The sequence below is a fragment of the Cataglyphis hispanica genome, chromosome 3 (genome assembly GCF_021464435.1).
Source record: "Cataglyphis hispanica isolate Lineage 1 chromosome 3, ULB_Chis1_1.0, whole genome shotgun sequence".
NCBI classification, from domain to species: Eukaryota; Metazoa; Arthropoda; class Insecta; order Hymenoptera; family Formicidae; genus Cataglyphis; species Cataglyphis hispanica.
Genome location: NC_065956.1, coordinates 3,137,771 through 3,156,651, shown reverse-complemented (window position 1 = coordinate 3,156,651; position 18,881 = coordinate 3,137,771). Strand labels below are relative to the sequence as shown.

Below are 18,881 nucleotides of genomic sequence, written 5' to 3'. Positions count from 1 at the left end.
TATATATTTAATCTCTAGTTTATACATTATTGATTTAAAGCTTTTATAATTTTTTACTTTTTAACATACAATTAAGTTATTGCCATAACGTTATCGGATTGTATTACAAACATCTATCTCCCTTTCTGCTGTATCTTTCACAGCAGCAATATATGCATTCTAAAAAAGTATCATATATATATATATATATAAATATAATACATACCGGCTTATCTGTGGAAGCGTGTATGCTGTCGTGCGACTAGCTAAATTGATAACGGAGCACAGTGGCACAGTTCTGCGTTACACCGTTGGGAAATGTAAACACGGATTATTCAGTGTAAATCTAATCTAATTACGACATATCCGAAGCGAATCGCATGCGGAACGTTCGCGTAGTATCGTTAGCAATTAGGTATTTCCATGCGAACTCGTTACGGGAGTGTAGGATTTTGCTGCAGAGTTCCCGCTATTACAGTCTACGGAGTGAAAATTATTATATTTTCAGTTTGGTTTCATATCTCGCAAAGGTCGAGTGATGAGAGGCTACTGGTTACGCGCAATCGTAAGCGCTGTGACGTAATATTGATTTTGGGTCGGATATTATACTATGATGACGAAGTGGTTATTTTGCGGCAAAAATATACGTTGGCGAAGTAACGCACGGCTAAATCGTAATTTGCACTTTTCTATAATTATTCGCGTCACGGTGTATAATTTTGTGTCGTCTCGATGCCGTTTTGCCGTTTTGATTTAAAAAGCTTATGTTATTTTATTCTTCGCTCCTATACTTGATTCTCTTTCGCATATTTTTTTTTTTTTTTTTAATATAATTAGTTTTATGATTTTTATCTTTTAGCCATTCATTATTAAAAGATATATAAAAGATTAATTTTAATACTTGAAAATATATACTTTGCTATGAAATTAAAATAACAAATCAATATTAATTTAATATTTTCAATTTGTATCTGTTTACAAAATATTTATAAATTATTTAATAAATAACAAAAGGAAACAAGTTAATGCTGTGTTTTATTTAGAGTTCTATATGAAAAATTTGAGTTCCTTAATCATTTAAGAAAGAAATGTGTCAAGCTTTGTTTTATTTTGATAAAATGAGAACTGTTTCTATTCGAGCATATGTGTATTTGTAACTTTGCGCGTTTGTATCCGTCGTTCTCTCTGCACGCGTGCGCCTAATGAATCACACCGATCATGTGATAGCGTGCACGTAACTACGCTCTTAGATTTATCTTCATTGACACAGTGCAATCATTGTTGAATTATAGTTTGCGATGCTTCGTCGATATCGCGGTATTTTACCCGTATTTATCGTCGGATATGCATATATGATGCATTGTGTTATTTCCTTATCGCAATCACATCAGTCAATTTCCTACAATCGAGAGATGACATCATATAAACATGTTATGATGTATATAAGATGTCCTACTTTTCTCTAGCATTAATTTTTAACGACAGATTTTTCAATTGAGATGCATTATGATTTTCTTTTGACAAAAATGTCAAGATAGGTTTGACACTCATTAATTTTGCAATCTACAAGAGATTGGAAACAAGTGGATTCCCGGGATTCTCATTCTTTATATTAACATATTTTGTAAAATGCAACAGGCTATTATTTTAAAATTACATCGACAACTTCGAACGATTAACACAACGATTGGAGTCTTTTACGATCGTTCCTCTTTAGACCATGTACTTTTAATAGTAATATACATAAATAATATCGCTGACATAGAAAAAAGATTTAATGAATAATAGTTAACGCTAATGGATCACTCAACCACTCAATTAAGGCTTTTACTGCATAACTTTCGCGTTGCTATATCGCGTTCCTTAAATAAGATAGCTCTTAGCAAAAGCATCATATTTTATCGCAGCCAGTTCGGTAAAACACGCATTTCGTTCGATAAAGTGCCTTTTCAAGCAAACACTTTTTTTTCCTCAGATATCAAGGTTATCACTCTTGTTCTCTTTTGGGAATCTGTCTGCGGCTAATTGCTGTTGCAATAAAGTAATGAAATAATCTCACGGTTCGACTGTTTAAATATATACAAGGCGAGAGAAATATAGCAAGATTATTATTATTTACACAAGATTATATCGCCGTCCTTTAACGGCACGTTGCGTTAATTACACTGATCGAAAAAATAAGACATTTTTTGCAAGTTTTATCAAATTATTTCTGGTCGCTGCTGTCTGTACGTCTCCCCATCAAAAAATATAATTCACGCAAAAGTATTAAAAATGCCTATTTTAGCAATTTTGACTAAAGTTTTCTCAAAAAGTTAATGTGACACGGCATTTTTATTATTAGCCAGATTCGTAATCAGCGGTAAAAAATCTACTAGAAATGTCTTGGTAAAATCTAAGGCAAAAAAAAGATTTTATTTTGTCGATCAATATTATTGTTGCAGTTGTAATTAAGCGACAGAAATTCAAAAAATTCTTATTTGCAAATTTGCTGAGCGCGCAATAATCTTATATTAATGTAAATGAATCGAATCGGCATAATTTTGTTCGTCATCGGGCACAATTTTATCGATGATACTCAGTGCATAATATTCGTGTTGTCGACATAATAATAAATCATCTTTGCGATTGTTGTGCCGCAGCACGCTTGAAAATACATATCGAATGTACATAATGCGCAGCCCTTTATTCACATATTCACCTATCATACAGAGAAAAATTATGTGTGAAATGATACGGCTTTGAAACAGTCTCCCAGAGAAATGCAAATAAACTAGGCGATATGCCATACACCATTTTGCAAAATATCATTTACGTTATCGCGATGCGTATTGTTTATTCATACGGAAACACTAAGCTAACGGTGCCGTGTTTATGTATACGTTCTCTCTTGCTCTCTTAAACTAATGACCGACAGGAAAAATATGCCGTTAAGAATTCTTCTCTCTCTCTCTCTCTCTCTCTCTCTCTCTCTCTCCTTAGTACCTATATAAAATGTAATTACCTGTGAAATTAGGTCTTTCCCTTCGCTGCCTGACTACATAATTTATATACGTACCGTTTTCATATACATATACTGTGACTTATATTTTGCGCGCTTATCTATATTCTTTTCCGGCGTATTCTATATTTAAAATTGAATATATGTATATTCTTACGACACACAGCCTCTACATTTAAAATATTATCGATGCATGTAATCATAGAGATCATCAAAAAATAGAAAAGTTGAGATATTGCATTTTACGAAAATTTTCTCTTATTTTATCGATCGAAAATCACTCGAAGATTTTATGCGATTTACATTTCGCTTAAAGAAAAAAATAAACAGTATGTATTTTTTTTGAAAAATTATTTCAATGCTTTTTTTTATTTTATCTTTCATTTATGAACGTTCGGAAAAAGAACGAATCCAGGCACTTATCGTTTGCAATTTGTCATTTTACTAGTTAAGATTATTGGAAAATCCTTCAACAAACGAGAAAAAATTTATCAATTCTTTTTTAGAATGTTCTCAATATAAAATTTCCTCTATATATATGTATGTTCCGTTTATAACTAGATTCCAAAAATAAATCTACTTATTTTTCTTTCTTTTCTTATCTCTTTGATTGAAATCATTCTGTATTTTTATAAATTTTAAATCAAAAGCATAAAGATTCTTGAGAGAACTTCTCTCAACATTTTCCGAAAAAGAGCTCAAAATTTCTCTTGCATCTTATTTTTGAATGAAAAATTGGAGCTGGAAAATAAGCTCAACTATTTCAGCTCTTTTGTCTTTGATTTTTTTTTTTTTTATTAAGAATCTAATCTCAGCTATCTGTGCTGTTCGGAATGGCAACTTTTACGAGATGTTCTCGCGTCGATATTAACTTCAGCTGCCGACAACCGTCATTCACGGCCAATCAGAGTCGCCTATGTGTCGATCATGGTATTTCATCTTGAAATCCATGACTCGGCGGCGAAAGTTTTCACGACTCGTGATCCGCAGTTCGAAGCAGTTTCCGATCTTTATCCGGTCCTTAAACGTAGCCGTCAGCTTCTAATTTTAGGGCGGCCTCGTAGGAAGGCAAACCCTGATCGTCCCTCGGGACATCTTCTCCCTTGTTGATCCTGTTGGCCTCCGATTCGCTGGGTAAGCTGTTCACCGGGGGCGAGATAATGCTACCGGGATCGTCAGATTCGTCTTTCTTGTCGGTCGGCGAGGGCAGTGCCCGAGGGTCGAAGATGAGGCTCTCGTAAGTCGGCGGTGGGCCCGAGGTCACGGGACACGGCGGAAGAGAGGCGGGCACTCCCTCTTCCTGAGTTCCCGTCGATCTCTCGAGACACTGCTGGAGAGAGACGTATGAGTGAAACGTGAGAAAATAAAAATATAAAGAGCAAGAAATATAAATATAAAATATAAATAATGTATTAATAAACTATCCGCGTAGTAATAAAAATAAATATTTGTATGTATGTATGTGTATATATATATATATATATATATATATATATATATATATAATATATATAATATTATAATATGAGTGACATAAGTGATTGTATAAATTTTTTTTAAATATGTAAAAAGATAAATATAATTAAAAGAGATAAAATATAATTTAAAAAAGACATAAATATGTATATATATACTTTTTTAAATTATATTTTATCTCTTTTAATTATATTTATCTTTTTACATATTTAAAAAAAAAATTTTATACAATCCTTTTATGTCACTACATATTGGTAATGTTATATTTTATTTTTTATTCTTTGTGTTTTATCTTTATATTTCATAGTGTCTGTGAACTTGAGGACATTCTCAAGATGAAGGTGCGAAATACGCACATTGTCGCATTGCAAGACACAATTCCAGCCGCTGTTCTCGCGACGTATTTTTACATATAACATGAGGGCGTGGTTTCTAAGAGATATGCGAATTTTTATTTAATTGCGACCACAGAGAGGTGAGCGACTGTGAGAGGTTGCGTAAAAGGTCGGTATGTGGAAATAGCGACTCGCGGTGTGCACGTCGAGTAGATGGTATGATTTAAGAGTAGCTTCATGTAACATTACGCAAAGTGTCCCAGACATAGTGAAAAGTATTTTCGGAAGAGATGCTACGGGATAAATGTGGATATAATTTGGAAAACGTCCAGCGAGACCTCATTATGGAAATTTTTAATACCGAAAATAGAGGACTATCCGTGAATGAAAACGTCAGAGATGCGTATACGGATAACAGATCGCTATATCTTGGTGAATTTCTGACTTTAATAACTGACTTTATTTTAATTCTAAACACAGATATATTATGGAACTTTTTAAATTTCACGACGTATAAAAAACGTGCTGTAATTAAAATACAGTACAGAAAAATATGAAGCTGCACGAATACTTTTACACACAGAGACATTCAACATATAAATTAATATTTTTGAAATTATTTTTTTATATACGTACATTTTTTCTTTTTATTTTAACAAATGTTTAAACAAATCTAACGCAGATTTTGTAACAGAGAAAGTTAATAAAATTTATGATACACTATTTTAGTTAACAAAAATTTTATTTCTGACTTATTTGTCAAAATTGACATTAAGGATCGTAATTTCGGAGACAATTTTCGCAATATCTACGAATGAAACTAATCTTTGGATTAGAAATTCTCACTTACCATGGCATGTGTATCCATGGTGAAGACTTCTAGACTATGAATGTCTGGTTCGGTCCTCCAGTACTGCGAGTACTCTTGCGGTCGATGCTTCCGGGCGTTCTTGTGACAGCAGTAGCATATGAGCACCACCATCATGATCACGCCGCTGATCATGGCGCTAAAAGCGAACCAATATAGAGGATGTTTAGACGGTGCTTTTTGTGCAAAAAGGTGCCCGTACGCCCGGCGGAAAAAGCGAGGCTGTTATAAAGGGCAGGTGAAAAAGTGAGCGTGCGATTTTTCCCGATGGAAAATTTTAAAACGCGTCTGGATATAAAATGGTTACTTTTAACACCTGTTACATTTTGACGGATAACTTTCTCAATTGGACAAAAAACTGTATATCGCAAAAATACTTTGAACGAATTCTTATACTTTAATTAACAGATGTTAATTTGAGAGATAACAAAACAGGTATTTATTTGAGAGGTATCAGGATAACAGAACGATTATTGGTTTAACTTTTCCATGTTTTCAACGCTCATTCAAAGAGTTTTACTGTGACAAGTAGTTTAAAAAGCAAATAGCTTGTACTTTTCTCTCTTTCTCTTTCAGTACATCCTACAATGCATAATGCATTTACTATGCAATTGCTAATTACGATAATTATTTATGTTTAACATTTACTTGTAGTAAACCCTGTTATATTTCAAATTTTTGAAATGATTGAAATTTATTATGCAAATGTAATGTTATTTTGCAAATGTAGTCAGAAAGAAATTTTAAATATTTTTCATGAATATTCTACCAAATAGTTAATATTAAAAAAAATGTTTAAGAAAAAAAAATATATAGTACCAATATAGTTAATATTCACACACCCGATTTATTTATTTGTATTCGTATGACATCAATTTGCTATTGATATAAATAGTAAATTTATTCGTATGCATATAATAAATGCCCGCATTTTTCAATAGTCAATTTATTTCTAATGTATTTATCAAATCTATTATTCTTCGGAATAATCATTGAATTTTTAATCACTGGCTATCTAGGCAATTGAGTGTTGTGTTTGTCAGGTCTTATGAATACAATGATCTAATTTAACATATAGACCACGATACATTAAGGAATTGATTAGGATTGTTTGTTAGAAATGAAATCGACTTTTAGAAGAGGCGCATTAATCGGAGTTAAGTGTTTAATATCTTTTGCTTTCCGAACCAAAAATGTTTGTTAACATCGGCCGGCGCGATTGCTACTCACCCACCAAGAAGAATGTTAACGTTGCCGTGCAGATCTGTGTCGAAATGACCGCTTTTGCTGGTCGACGATGAATCGTTATAATCCGGCAGGGCGTTACTCGCATCCCCATAAACATTGCTACCGTTATGAAAGCCATGAGCCTTCTGCACTGCGGTCATCACCGCTATCTTCTGCATTATCCTGTTCTTATTGTCGTCCGATAAGGCCGATCCTAATCGCAACTTCTTCCGTTCTTCGCAAATAGCATCGAATAGCGGCTAATTAGCGTTGCTGAAATTAATTATTCTCCTCCTCTCTTTCTAGAATTAGAATTCTTTCCGCTTCGTTAGGCTCGCCAGAGAGATCTCGTGCATCGAGATCGATGATATATATGATAACTGCTGTAAGAGAGAAAGAGAGATGGAGAGGGAGAGTACCACTGCTATTCGTTATCAGTCGGGATAATCTCGAAGATTGAGAACGGGATAATCTCGATCCGTGCTACTCTGAGATTGCCGCTGATAGTCCCGAGAAAGAGTTTATCTTTTCCGGAGACGCCTTTCGTTGAAGAAGCCCGCCGGATACATTCCTCTCTTCTGTTCCCCCCGAGCACGATCGATTTTACATTACGATCGATTAGATCGCTCGGGGGGATCTTCGCGGATGAATTGGACTTCAGATCTGAAACATCGTCATTATTTTTATATTATTTTTGGGAAATGCATAATTTTTATCTTTTAATAATTCTTGCATAAATGCCACTTTTATATCTCAATTTATCTGTCATAATTTTTTTAGATATAATTATATAAAAAATGCACATAACATTTTTTAATTAATTTTCTCTCTTCGCGCTCTAAAAGAAGTCAATTATATCACTGTTGTACTGGCATGAGACATGATAGTAGGAAGGTTTAACTTTAATTTTTTAGAAGAAAAACGTAGAAAATCATATACTTTGTGCATAATATATGACATTATATTTTATTACAATTTTGAAGATTAGAGTCTGTCTTAAATTCTAGTCTAATTTATGTATCAAATATTTTACTTATGTATCTTAATGTTATTGAATATATATTGAGTATATTAAAATATATTGAAATATATTGAGTATATTATTGAATACGAACACATACACAAATGTGACAAGAATAATGTCCAAAAAAGCACTTAAACTGGTGTTAAATTAACGAGTAAAAAGCAACAATTTCGACTCGGAATTATGCAAATTTAATAGGCGTTCTTTACAATCCATGACCCGTATTATTGCCTTTGTTTAACGATGGCATATCGTTAAATAGAGATATTTTTACGACGCGCTTTTGTCGCAACAGATAAAATTCCCTCGAATCGGACGTCACATCACTTCGCGTCGTGTCGCGACAATGCGATTCCACGTGTCTCGCCTTTTTACGGAGTCGAGTCGCGATGCGATTCACGCGGAATTCCAATGCTCCAAATTGAATTCCTCAATGTACTCACGTGTAGTGTGAGGAACACCACCCGCGATCGCTCGACTTTACGGATTTCCGGCGGCAGGTTTACTCGCGCGTGAAACGCGCACGTCATCGTTTCTCCGGCATGTCGAATTTTGGCCGATAGCCTCGTCCTCTGTCAGAACTCGTCTCGTATAGTTTCCTTATCACAATCTATAAATAAACGATTTCTATAATTTCTTGTTTGTCAAACGAAAAATGATATCCATATCAAATTTTTATATTATATATATATAATTAATTTATATATAATTAGCTTGTTAATGATTGATTTTTGAACATGTTTATTAAACTTTTTAAATTAATTTTCATCTCTAGAATATAGTTGTTAACGTTTGATCGAATGTTTTTGGGACACCTTGTATATAACAATGAATGCATCAACAATGTACATCAATAACGAACCGTTAGAAATATTTTTAGTTTCTTAATTTGTTCATTAATTTTTACGTGATTTTTATTTTTTCGTTATTTTCGTTAGTTTATAGCAGAACATCAAATGTTTACTTATAAGAATTTCAATTTCGTTGAATAAACTTTGAATTCAGGACAAGTGCGTTAACGAGATGCAGTTTCTAGCTCATGGATATATATTTCGAAATTGATGAAATAACGTGTATAATATTGATATTTTTCGATATTATTTACATTTGTTTATCTTGTGACGACGATTGAAAAAGTAAATATCATCAGAGTATCTCAGAGAAAATATTCTCCTGAAAGTCCTTCCACCCTCAGACAGCGATCGATACTCATTTTGAGCCGCCCGATACGATGGTTAATTTCAAGGATAATCCACTTGATGTTAATTTATTAGACCGTGGCTAAAATATTTTATGCGAGCATGCGTATATAAAGATCGAGGAAAAGAAAATTTCAAACTTTAAACTTTATTCAAGAACCTTTCAAAAAAATTTCTCTAAATAAATTTTAAATCTTTAATTTATTTTATAGTAAACATATAATGTATGCATATATACATATAATTCAAATATATTATTAATATAAATTACTCTATTATTTCATTAATATAATGCTATAATATATTAAATTTTTTTGTTTAAAACTTAATTTGAGTTGAAGATAGATATAATAACGCAAGAGTTAAAATTTGTTGGTTTCTTACACCATTGGTGAAGCTTAAAAACATCTTAAAATCGATAAATATACGTCGATCGTTTTTTTTCCTGCTTTCTTATAGATATAAATTTATCTAGTTTCAACGAGTGCATGATTATTGAATCGCTAGAAATATTTTTGGCTTATATTTTCAAGATAACGCGTGTAGTACAATTTTCCCTTATTTTTTGCACATTTGTGAAAGGCGAAACTGCATATAGAGACAGCTAGAAAACTTGCAACCACGCCTTTATTCCACTTTGCGCTACTCTAATATGTTTTTTTTTTCTTCGTTTCTTAGCGGCATAATATCCGCATTTCTTTGGCGTATTAATGAATGCTGTAGCCGGATGTAATAAGGCACTAAAGTTCTACTAAAAATATTTATTGCTTTGCGTTTATATATATTATTAATAAAACTCAATTATGACTTTATTTGTATTAACATTATAATCATCAAAGCTTTTATTTATATATTTTAATTGAAACAATCTGCGAGATGAAAACGATCCCTATGAAATACTAATATATTGAAAACACTGAAATTAAGTAATAGCAATTGAAACATTAGTTTTGCACACGAGAGAGAGATGCAATTTATATAATTATATAAATTAAATTTAAGAGAAATTGGGGAAATATTTTAGTTTGATATTATATGTTATAAATGTTTATTTATATTGTGTTATTACATTAATAATTGCTTAATCGAAATCAATTTATCAGGAAAAATATGAAGTTTAATTTGTTTCGACGTAATTTTTTTTTTTCAGATCAATAATGAGTATAGTTTACGCTGTTGTACGATGACATCATGTGTCCCTTTATGCGACGAACTAATCAATAACGACTATTAAACTTATGCCTTCGGTCGTTGCAAAGAGAACATAGATAAAAGATAGTATAACCCGTAGAATCATTGCTAACTCGTACTGAATTTTAAGTAATTCTTGGCCGGGTCTAGATCGATACTGAAAATGTGCGCATGAGACCGCATGAAAACTCGTACACATCGTATATTCGAGAGACGAGATCGTTGCTCGAAATTGTATTATTCCAGACTTTACAATGGGAATGTATGATGTTTGTTGCAGATTTGCGTAAATGAAAGACGTTAGATGAGGAAGTTCGCGAGACCGCCCGAATTGCAGGTAAGTCTATGCAAAATGCAAAATGATATGAACAAACAAATGTGACGCACTTTATGTTAAATATGTTTAATTAAAAAATGTAAATGGTTTAATAAAAAAAAAAATATAATGGTTTCATAAGATGCTCGAACAGAAACTTTATTCTATCAATTCGCAAGAATCTTTAATCTAGTAAATGAAAAAAACAAATTTTATTTTTGTTTTTTACATATTAACGAAATTTTAATGTAAAAATTAATGCAAAAGAGATGTCATCATATGTAACGTCTCTGATATTGTACAATGTAATATTTTATTCAATTATTGTATATGTAATACTATATTATTAAATTATTCTAGTAATTTTATTATTTTCGCTTTGTTATTTGATTGTCGGCAGTTAATATTAAAAAAGTCAATTGACACAAGATCAATGATTAATGATACACTTTAAATTGCACGTAATAATTTTCAATTATGCACTTTGATGCATTATATAATTATAATTATGGACAATTATCTGTCACATTACATTAATATTTCGACACATTTCTGCCTATTCATTTTTATTTATCCGAGAGGAAAATTTCCATTTAATCGTGCTATTTTTGCTTGAAGCGAAAATACTAATTGACATTTCATTAAAACAGTATTCAATAGATACAATCATGTTTAATATTAGCAATATTGTTCCACGTATTGACCTAATCAACTGTTATAGTAAATTACCTTCTCATTCGGATCTAGAGTTGCCGACTATCCAGCTGCGCGTTTAACCTAATCAACCACCCATGCACCTTGCTTGATTATCTGAGGAGGCCACGATGTCACGCGATTCTCGACCCGACCTTAACTTTATTTAGGTTTTCTGCAATTGTGTAGTACTTTTTATTTAAAAATAACGTTATTATTTCTCGTATAAATATTTACAGATAATTGCTTTTACATCTCGATTTTTTATCCGGAAAAAATTGATTTCTTTCGAGGAATATTTAACTGTCAATTTAACTATTCATGAAAAATATAAGACTTAAATTTGACTGAAATTTTAATTCATCTTTATAATACTCTTTATTTACAACACAATTATTGAATTAAAATAATGAATACTTTTATTTATGATAATAATAATTAATTATTAATGATAATTTTAGAACATTTTTCCGGCCTTCTTCTTTCATATATTTTCAGAAGCTATTTATAACATTAGTATAAATTTTTGAATTTCTTTACTTTCTAATTCACGAGATATCAGTATCATATATCCAAACGCTTCAATCGGGTTTTCTTGCTAATCGACGGCCTTGGCTCACATCGGCTATACTTGAGCGTGATATTCTCTCACGACATAGTGCCGTATTTTGTAGTCGTTATATACATACATTTGCCGATTAGATCTTTTAAAGGAATTTTCACTTTTTGATAATTATTCAAGATAATCAAAATTTTTTGATATGAATCGCAAAATTCTGAAATATCGAGATGATTGGCATATCTAATTTATTATGCGATAATATTGCGATAATAATACAAATGGGAAAATTGTTTCTAATTATTTTTTAGTTAATATTAATTACTCTTAATTAATATTAATTTTTTCTTGTAGAATGTTTTGTATAATTAAATATAATATATATAGCAAGAATATATAATGGAAGAGGCAATAAATATAATTCGAAGATCATTACACACACGTATCATTATGCATTATTGATCATAAACGGTAAACGGAGTGTAAAACATTAAGTTCTACGAAAGATTGTTGTTTCCCAAGGCATCTGCCGAGAGTTTGTATTAATCATGGAATGTTCGTAACGCATCCGTGCTCTTGATCCACTTCTTCAAGTCAAGCCACTCTTTAGTACGTTCAACAACCAAGGCAGACTCTTAACAATATCCGGAGAATTGGTCGTTAATATTGATTTGAATCTTTATGGATACTTGTGAAAAATATAGTCTTCATAATATTTAGCATAATATATGTTCTACGCATCTGTAGAATAACGAAAAAACTGGGAAACAGTTTTACAAATTTTTTTTTTAATAATAACAAAACATTAATTAATTAAATTCCGTATAATTTTTATTGAGGGAGAAATGTTCTTAATTATTCACGATTTTCTTCGTGCATATATTTTATAGCTTTTGGAAACAATAAAGAAATCATCTATGACATTGGCCATCGTTGATTTGAATCTTTATGGATATTTGTGAGAAATATCGTCTTCATAATATTTATAACTTCTCATAGTATTCACACAATATACGTTCTACGTATTTGTAAAATAATGAAAAAACTAGGTAATAATTAAATTTTTTTAGTAATAACGAAATATTAATTAATTAAATTCCATATGATTTTTATCCATTTCACACAAAGTTGCGAAAATTTACAGAATACGTCGCTCACATCATTTAAATGTTCCGTTGAACGGAGAGAAATGTTGATTATTCACATTTTTTTTTCATGCCTATACTTTATAGCTTTTGGGAACGGTAAAAAACCATCAATGACACCGTGACCACGTGACGTAGTGTCCCCTTCTAAATGAAACCCACCGTATCTTATGGGCCACTTCCCCTTGGTAATGACCCAGCGACATTTAGCGACGTTAACCGCATTAAAGCCGTAGCTACATAAAGCTCTCTCTGTGTGCCATTACTTTCGCAACTTTTCCGAAGGCCAGCGAAACTCTCAAATTATTCACCGGAGTGTTCCTGCGCGCCGGCGACAATGCGAATTTATGCATGTCAAGACTTCTTCGATCGTCGATGCATTCGTTTCCAATTTCGTCAAATTGTTTTCATACACTTTCATGTTGCGCGTTTGTCAATGTATGCGTCGATCATTCGTTTCTTATTCGAGTCGGGCATATTGACATGACAGTTATCTTTGATACCATATCGTATACTTTTATAACACGGTGCATTATAAAGATACTGCACCTAATGGTAGGATCGATGTCGACTAAAACATCTAGAGCACGGTAATACGTATGTAATGCTTTAACGTCGCGATCTTTAAACATTCTTTATTTATAACAATATAATAACACAATATAATAACAATCTAGAAAAAAGAACCGCATATTTATTAATTAAAATTAATTGATTTTTTTTCATACACATAATGGATATTGTTTGATATTGACATCATAGTTTTTAATCTTTAATTATTTTAATTGACCTTAATCCTCTAACTTAATGTTTTTTATATATTCTTTCTTAATTTTTTTTAAACTTATCCAAGTTAGTAATTAATGTAATGAAAACCGCGTAGATATTTCATATTACATGAGCTGTGTAATTAGTGAACTAATTATTATTATGTCGGAGTGTATCTCAACGGTACAAATGGTATGAATTCTATTAGAGAAGTTTGTTAGATTTACTATAAAAAGATTAGCTACATATACATATATATATATTTACATACATATCTACATATATATTTACATATATATATATATATATATATGTGTGTGTGTGTGTGTGTGTGTGTGTGTGTGTGTGTGTGTGTGTGTGTGTGTGTGTGTGTGTGTGTGTGTGTGTGTGTATGCATGCATGTATAATTCTTCACTCTTTAAAATTTATAATTTATTTCTTAAAAACTTACAAAGTTTCATGAGAAGAAAGTAATTAAGAAAATCTGTCGTCGCAATCATTGGACTTGCTCGACAAATTCTCGAAATTGCCTTTCTCGAGTTAGAAAGTTCCATTAATTAGTTCAATTTTATAATAATTAGACTTGAGAACTTGAAGATATTTTGACGGTTTCTTTTTAATATAGGTACGAAGCACTTTTTACATATGATTTTAAGACAATGTCAAGACTTCCTGATTTAAATGAAATACTTTAACTTCTGTACGGAGCTCTCGGTAGATTCGAGTCCCGTTAATTCTCAACGTTTTTATTTATTCTTAAGACACAAGAGTGAGATGTAAATTAAACGAGGAGTGCAGGTAACTACAGGGAAGCGTATGCTCGCACTATCTGCGGTACGCTAATTGGAGTTGTCACATAATGCCACGGTACTCCAATTAGTTTCCCGGACATGATATGTTGTACGTAACGAAAATTATGAACGTCTAATGTTAATTCGTATCGTGTGTAAATTTGTCTCCTTAACACATCATAAACACGAAATGAGCACATTTTATCAGAATTAAGCGATGGGGATCGACTGACTCTTTTAAATTTAATGGTGTCGTTTTATTTGCGTACAAAATTTAAAAGTCTTGCGATTTTCGTTTGTGAAACTAAAATTTCTTACCTAACGCTATTTTCAAAGCGTAAAGATTATCCGATATAATTACTTCGTCATTTCTAATTAGCTTTAATTAAAACAACTAGTTGTAAGAAAGATAAGATTACCTTGAATTAATTTAGCACGAAGACTTTCTGAATTAAGGTTTATTATGGTTTATCATACCATAATAAATATGATATATCTGTATTTCTCAATCACAATATTTACGCAATGTTTCATTGATTAAAATAAGTTTATCTGATTAAATAAGATTTATCTGATTAAATAAGGTCAATTAAATAAAATCATATAATTTCCAATTTAGAAGATCATAATATTTATCAATATTACGTTGTTATTATAACGTTATCAGAATGTTTTTTTTTCTCAACTCATAATGCTTTATCAGATAAAATTGATTACAAATTAAACAAAATTAAAATTTTAAATTTTCTAAACTATAAAGCAAAAGAAACTATTGTTGTGTATAGCGCGATATCAAAAAGTTTTTTTCACTTCAGAGTTAAAATATTCTATTAATTTTAGATAAGCAATATTAAATTTTCAAGGTTCAAAAATTATATTATAAACAAAACTATCGTTATCACGATGCTTTAGAGAGAGCGTTTCGATACATCTCCCGAATAATATATTTCTCTTACAATTAGATAAACAAAACAAAATTTTGAAGTTGTAAAAACATGGTATAAACAAAATCGTACTTTTAAATAAACCTGATGGGCATATGACATCGAGCGTTTTGCGTGATTCCATGCGTGTATCGATTAAAGGACGCGTCAGAGGCACGTGACATATGTGTACGTTGTATATATGTATATAGTCTACGAACACTATACATATATAGACCTACGTATATGTGCCTTCATCGATGCTGTGGTTGTGGGTGGGTTCGCCCTCGACCACGCAAAACCACGTCTTTTTTCCATTTTGTATCGAACACCTCGACTCGACTGGACGCCCACGATTTGCGACTCGGCCGAAGTCGAGCTTCAACAAGATAATACCCTTGAAGCTTTTCTCGTAAAACTCGACGATCGAAAAGAGCTATAAACGGCTGTTATAGCGATCACGAAGATTTGAGACAAATATTAATCGCCAATATTGCGAGATGCATCGCGAAAGTTAAGGCGCAAATTAAAATACAGATGAATATTATCGTTGAATTATTATACGCTATTGCGAATGATCGGAGGGATTGTGATCGATAACATAAAATAATAGCTAAATAAAAATTAATTTTGTAATTATTGAAAAAATATAATCACTGAAACAAAAGTTGCATTTTTCGTTTTTTAAGATTTGATAAAAAAAGGGACCTATCATGTATTCATGTATCGAATTGTCATGTGAAGTATCAAATCTGAATCACTTTTCAGTTATATTTCTTTTATATTAAAATATTATTAATTACTCTCATTATTGTGAAATGTAAAGATGCAAAGAGACAAGCAAAAAAGTAAAATTAGATTTGCAAAAGCTAGTAGTTTAATAATATTCGTTAACAAAGTTTTGATTTACTAAAGCTTTGAAGTTCTTTTTTGTGAAATTATTAATTCTGAAAAAATATTTTACTAAATTTAATCCGAATTATAATTGGAACAGTAAAAAATACGAGCCAAGAAAATATATCATACGCTTCTACTTAAATGACTTAGCATATTACTGCGACGAGTTTGTCAATTTAACTAATGAAAATGCATAGTTAATTATTGTAGAATGACATATATCATACAGTTATTACTTTAAATTTTTTAGTATTCAATTAGGAAGGTAATTTAATGGATATATTCAATAAGTTATTTTTTTTCAAATATTGATTAAAAGAATCAATAAATCAAATTTATATAATAAATTAAATTTTTATGTTTATTTTGGTTTTTCCATTTAACCTGAATTTTTCGTCGTTTGAATTTCTGTTTATTTTGATCACTCACTTTTTTATGTGCTTCTTTACGTACGTCTTTTATTTTTTTATTAGATTTATCTTTTATTTATTATAGGTTTATGTTTTATTAGCTTATTATTTTTTATTAAAAAGATAAAAATAGCTAGATTATACGTCGCATCGGTTTTATTTTATTTTAGTCAGCAACATTAATGTCAGCAACATTTATCGTTATTTTGTATTTTGATTATTTTGATTATTTTGTATATTGATTATTAATGAAAATTATTACGCAATATTTACGTAATAACGAAGAAATGATACTATATCTTGCGATTGTTTTAGATATATAGATAAACTCACAATTAGTTTACTGCTATCTTTATTGCTAAGAATGTTCTTCATTAATTAATCCGACACCGCTGTACGAAATATCGTGCTTCCAAATTTATTGCCGTGACATCAAACGTCGTACATACTACAAGCACTTCATTGTATCAAGTATTTAAAATGACTCTTGGGTGAATTTCGTAATTTACTATAATTAAAATTATAATACAGTCAGGTTGCCGTGATCGTGAATGTCACAAGATTTAATGCCACGTGAGGAGCCTTGGCAAGATGACTCGCCACAAGACGTGAGCCAGCATATCATTTTATAATCTAACGATTGTGACGAGAGAGTGACGTCATCAATGTGCCAGTATTACGCTTCGGAGATACGGAGAATAATTTTAAGATCCTTAGAAGCGGAGATGTTATACGACATCGCATACAAGTGCTGACGACCATTACTATGCGATGTCACGTTCGCGTACGCAATAGTAGCTGGATAAATATTTCTGACGACATAGTTTTGTCGATATTACGGGGAAATAAGGTACGCAAAATTTTTTAAACAATTTCGATTATTTTTGCGATTAATGAGAAGCGGAAGTTTAAAGTCCGAGTATTAATTGTTATTGATCTTGGACATTGCTAATCTTATGAGTTTGTGTACGGATTAAGACGATATGAATTCGAGATATTATTTACGTTCGATTAAAGCGTCATTAAATTAGGCAAATGATGATTTACAGTTCCCTTCCTTCTAAATATTAATAGCGGTGCTTTAAGCGTGTCAAATGTGACCTTTATGTAGGGTGTTCAAGGTGACGGTAAAGCGCCTACTTGAAATTATCTGAATATTCTGTAGTTTAATTATCTAATCGCAGTAGCTATTTTATTTTAGAAGACTAGATATCTCTCACGAAATACTGCTATTATTAAACAGCCCCTTTTTAATATTTTATATTTTTTAATCTTTATTTTAACAAATATTTTTTTTCAATTTATATAGAAAAAATATTATTGATGAAAAAAAAATACAATTATTATAGTTGATTTAGTAAATAAATTTAAAATAAAAAAAATCAACAAATATACATTGTTTCTTAATTCATTTACTTAAAATCAATAAAGCAATTGAAGCATGCAATGTTAAATTTTTCTAATTTATTTATTTATTTATTTTTTTCAGATAAAATTGATCTAAATTTAATTTTCTGATGAATTTAACATTGGTTTTTTCTCGAATTATTCAAAGAAGTTTCTAGTTAATTGATCTTCAATTTTTAGATATTTTTCAGCTGTAAAACTAATCTTCTCGAATTGTTCAAAAGGTAAACCCATCCATATCAGGTGTTAGCTACTCTTCAATTTCACTCGATACCTATCCCGTGACAAGTGTCAATTTGCCAAATGAAACCAACCTTTTTCTCAATGTACGACAGACGTTGTCGTACATTGGTTAGCCTGGTCGATCGGTCGCTCGCCAAACACCTGCGATACCGTTTTCCCTGGCGATCGATGACAATCCTCGCCGGTGTCCATTCGTCCAAGTCGATCACTACCAACGACGACGACGGCGTCGACGGTGCGACGCCGCCGTGCGTGCGTGACGCGCGATTTCGACCGCGCGCACGGGGAGGCGAGACGTTGACGACGATCCCGTTCTACGTCGGGCAAATTCTGTGTCCGGTCCGTCCTTAGTACCGTTCCGTCGGCGACTATCGGCGGCGACGGTCATGGCATATTCGTTGCTTGGCTACGCCACGCGACCCACGGCCA

The 18,881-nt window shown here is 31.6% G+C and overlaps 2 protein-coding genes across 8 annotated transcripts in view; one reads left to right on the top strand and one right to left on the bottom strand.

The window, feature by feature from the left end:
- Positions 1–18,881, top strand: part of LOC126848284 (probable beta-hexosaminidase fdl) — a 37,374-nt gene that overhangs the window by 7,679 nt on the left and 10,814 nt on the right. For 2 of the 4 annotated variants that reach the window (XM_050589058.1, XM_050589056.1), the window contains exons 2-3: positions 10,581–10,637; positions 17,334–17,652. The gene's annotated coding sequence lies outside the window, so the exon portion shown is untranslated. The remainder of the gene's footprint in view (positions 1–10,580; positions 10,638–17,333; positions 17,653–18,881) is intronic. The other 2 variants (XM_050589055.1, XM_050589054.1) reach the window with 1 other exon arrangement.
- On the bottom strand, positions 996–18,773 carry LOC126848285 (uncharacterized). Of its 4 annotated transcripts, none has more exons than XM_050589062.1 (5): positions 18,524–18,773; positions 8,354–8,520; positions 6,890–7,549; positions 5,642–5,798; positions 996–4,307 (listed from the first exon to the last, which is right to left on the bottom strand). In XM_050589062.1, exons 3-5 carry the CDS (start codon positions 7,063–7,065, stop codon positions 4,002–4,004), a joined length of 639 nt encoding a protein of 212 aa, XP_050445019.1. In that variant the 5' UTR covers positions 7,066–7,549; positions 8,354–8,520; positions 18,524–18,773; the 3' UTR covers positions 996–4,001. The 4 variants fall into 4 exon arrangements, with proteins under 4 accessions (XP_050445019.1, XP_050445017.1, XP_050445020.1 ...); XM_050589060.1 differs by having other exon boundaries at positions 996–4,310; positions 18,524–18,768; XM_050589063.1 differs by having other exon boundaries at positions 996–4,310; positions 5,642–5,786; positions 18,524–18,768.